General features: G+C 66.3%; 1 protein-coding gene across 1 annotated transcript in view; it reads left to right on the top strand.

Annotated features, from left to right (window-relative positions):
• The window catches only part of ENTPD7 (ectonucleoside triphosphate diphosphohydrolase 7), a 5,894-nt gene extending 4,503 nt beyond the window's left edge, over positions 1-1,391 (top strand). Inside the window, exon 10 of the mRNA XM_025215625.1 lies at positions 256-1,391. Within this exon, the coding sequence (XP_025071410.1) occupies positions 256-484 (229 nt within the window). The 3' untranslated portion in view covers positions 485-1,391. The remainder of the gene's footprint in view (positions 1-255) is intronic.
• Positions 1,392-2,662: the final 1,271 nt, after the last annotated feature.

The raw sequence follows: 2,662 nt of genomic DNA, 5'->3' as shown, positions 1-2,662 counted from the left end.
GAAAGAACAAGTGCTCCCCACTCCTGGATGGGGTGGGGAAGAGGACAGGGGAGGTGCCTCTGAGCACTGAGGGGAAGCAGGGAGGTTCTTACCAGAGGCTCCTGCAATGCTGTCCTGTTGAATAGGGTCACAGCCATGCCCCTGCACCCTCTGGGGTGTCCCCAGGTCCCGGCACGGTGACACCACGTGCAGGCGTCTCTGTTCCGGGTCTTGTGGCATTGTCCCTGCCTGCACTGACCCCCACGTCTCCTGCAGGGATCTGCGGCAGGAGAGCGGGCGACAGCCCCACGCCACCTGGCCCCGCCTGTCCTTCGTCTACAACCACTACCTGTTCCTGGCCTGCATACTGGTGGTGCTGCTGGCCATCGCCCTCTACCTGCTGCGGCTGCGCCGCATCCACCGCCGCCAGCTGCGCACGCCCCCACTAGACCGGCTGTGGCTGCAGGAGGTCGCACTGCTGCCTGGCCCTGGGACAGGGCCCTGACACAGCCCCGCGCCACCCGCAGAGCCAGTGTGGGTACGGCCCCACGGCCTGAGCCTGGCACTCCGCGGCTCCGTCTCTACCTCCTCAGACTCCAGAGCCCGTCCCGTCACCTCAAGCCAGGGTGCGGAGGTACCTCCCACCCAGAAATGCTGGAGTCCAGATGAGTGACAGGTGAGGGGCAAGCTGGAAATGCCCCCCAGGGCGGGGCAGAGCATGTTCACTCTCAAACTGCTGCTGGGCTGCGGGGCCAGGCCCCCAGCCCCCTCTCTGCATTCCCTGGCCTCTGCCCTTCACCTAGGCAGAGGCATCGAACGGAGCTCCTGGCCTCAGCCCTGGTCCTCGCTCGGCCTCACTCCCAAGAGCTGCTGGGGCAACTCGCACAGAGCCCTGGCTCCCACACATTCCTGGCCTGGCATGGGACCAAGCCATTCCCACCCCCCATGCCTCAGTTTCCCCATCTCTAGGATGGGGGGAGGAGCTGGTGCAACAGCCAAGAGCTCAGGCCGCTCCTGCAGTGGCGGGACGGAGCCCAAGGCGTGAGTTCTGCTCTGCCCAGCCCCAGCAAGCCTGACTTAGCAGGGGAGAGGGCCTGGGGCTGAGCCAGGCCAGACAGGACAATCCCCAGTGGACACCCCCTGCCCACCTCCTCCCCTCCCATCTGCAGGAGGCTGCAGGCTGGGCCCTGCCCTTCCAGGCTCCTGTAGCCATCTGCCATGCAGGCCTCTCCCTGCTGGGGCCCTGCCCAGAGCAGGCCCCTGGGCACGGGGCTCTACTGCCAGCTAGGTTACAGCTCTTCCCCCACCCCTCCCTGCTCTGAGGGCTGGGCCCTCGCTCCCCCCATGACTCCTTCCTGGGTGGAGCTCTGCTGCTCCAGCCACTGTAGCAATAAACAATCTGTGACCCCCTCCCACGCTGGCCTCCTTGCCTAGTGGGGCTGCGGTTTGGGTTGGGAACCAGGGCAGGCTGCCCAGTCTGCCGTGGGAGCCTGCACAGGTGTCTGGGCCCTGTGGCAGGTGACACGGCCTTCCCCGGGCTCTCGGCCACCCGCGGTGCTCTGGCCGGTCCCTTCAGAGGGCACCGGCAACAAGTGAAGCAGCTGCTTCGAAGCAGCTGCTTCAGCCCCAGAAGGGTGGGGGTGTCCTGCTGGCCCGGCCCCAGCAGGAGGGGACCATGCAGGGCAGCCCTCAAGCTCACACAGCGCAGGCAGGGGCAGCTGCACTTGCTCCCTAGAAAAGACCTTTATTGTCACGGCACAAATGACCACCAAACATGGACGAATAAATAAATAAATAAATAAATAAAGGACAAGCTAAATAGGAGAGAGGAGGGGAGCAGTCACAGAACGCTGCTTGGGACGCTTGGTTTTGCTGTCAAGGCAGGATGCAGCCAAAGGGGCAGGAGCTGGGTGGGCAGAGCCCTTGGAGCATGGGGCCATGGCTCCACTCCCACCATGGGGCAGCCTGGAACGGGGACGGGGGGACTCCCAGGAAAGGGCTGCCCCCCTGAATACAGTGCTGTCACCAGCCAGGAGCAGCCCTGGGGCGGGGGCCTGGTTCTCCCCCACACGGCACAGGGCCCCAGAGCTGCAGCGGGCCTGGCTCAGGAGGGACTTTGTGCAACTGGAACTTGGAGGCTGGACATGATCGCAGGTCCCTGCTGTGAGGGCGATGCAGGGGAGGACTGGGCCAAGGGGGTAAGTCCTTGGCACCAGCCAGGCCTGGGGGAATGGCAGAGCTAATGAGTTGCTTGGAAGGGGGGAGGGAGCAGGCGGGGCCCCTGCCGGGCTGGGCTCAGGGGAGGGGCTCTGAGCTCCACCCCCGCCAAGGGGACCCAGCCCCCAGGGCCAGCTCGGGAGTCCCACCCCACACAGGCCTGGGCCCAGCTGTCATCAGACACGTGGACCTTTCTTCCCCTGCCCTGGCTGCAGCGTCAGGCGCTGGTGCGGCCGGTCCGGCCGGGGGCCCAGGTCCCGGTGGGCGCAGGAGCGGGGCAGCGTCCGGGGGTCAAGGAGCTGAGGAGAGAGCGCGATTTTGGCAGGGGCTGTTCCCCGAGGCCTCCTTGCCTAGTGGGGCTGCGGTTTGGGTCGGGAACCAGGGCGGGCTGCCCAGTCTGCACAGCCTGTCTGGGTGTCTGGGCCCTGTGGCAGGGGACCAGGCCTTCCCCCGGCTCTCGGCACAC

This window comes from Alligator sinensis, unplaced genomic scaffold (genome assembly GCF_000455745.1).
Source record: "Alligator sinensis unplaced genomic scaffold, ASM45574v1 scaffold859_1, whole genome shotgun sequence".
NCBI lineage: Eukaryota > Metazoa > Chordata > Crocodylia > Alligatoridae > Alligator > Alligator sinensis.
This window is presented reverse-complemented; position numbering and strand designations above follow the sequence as displayed.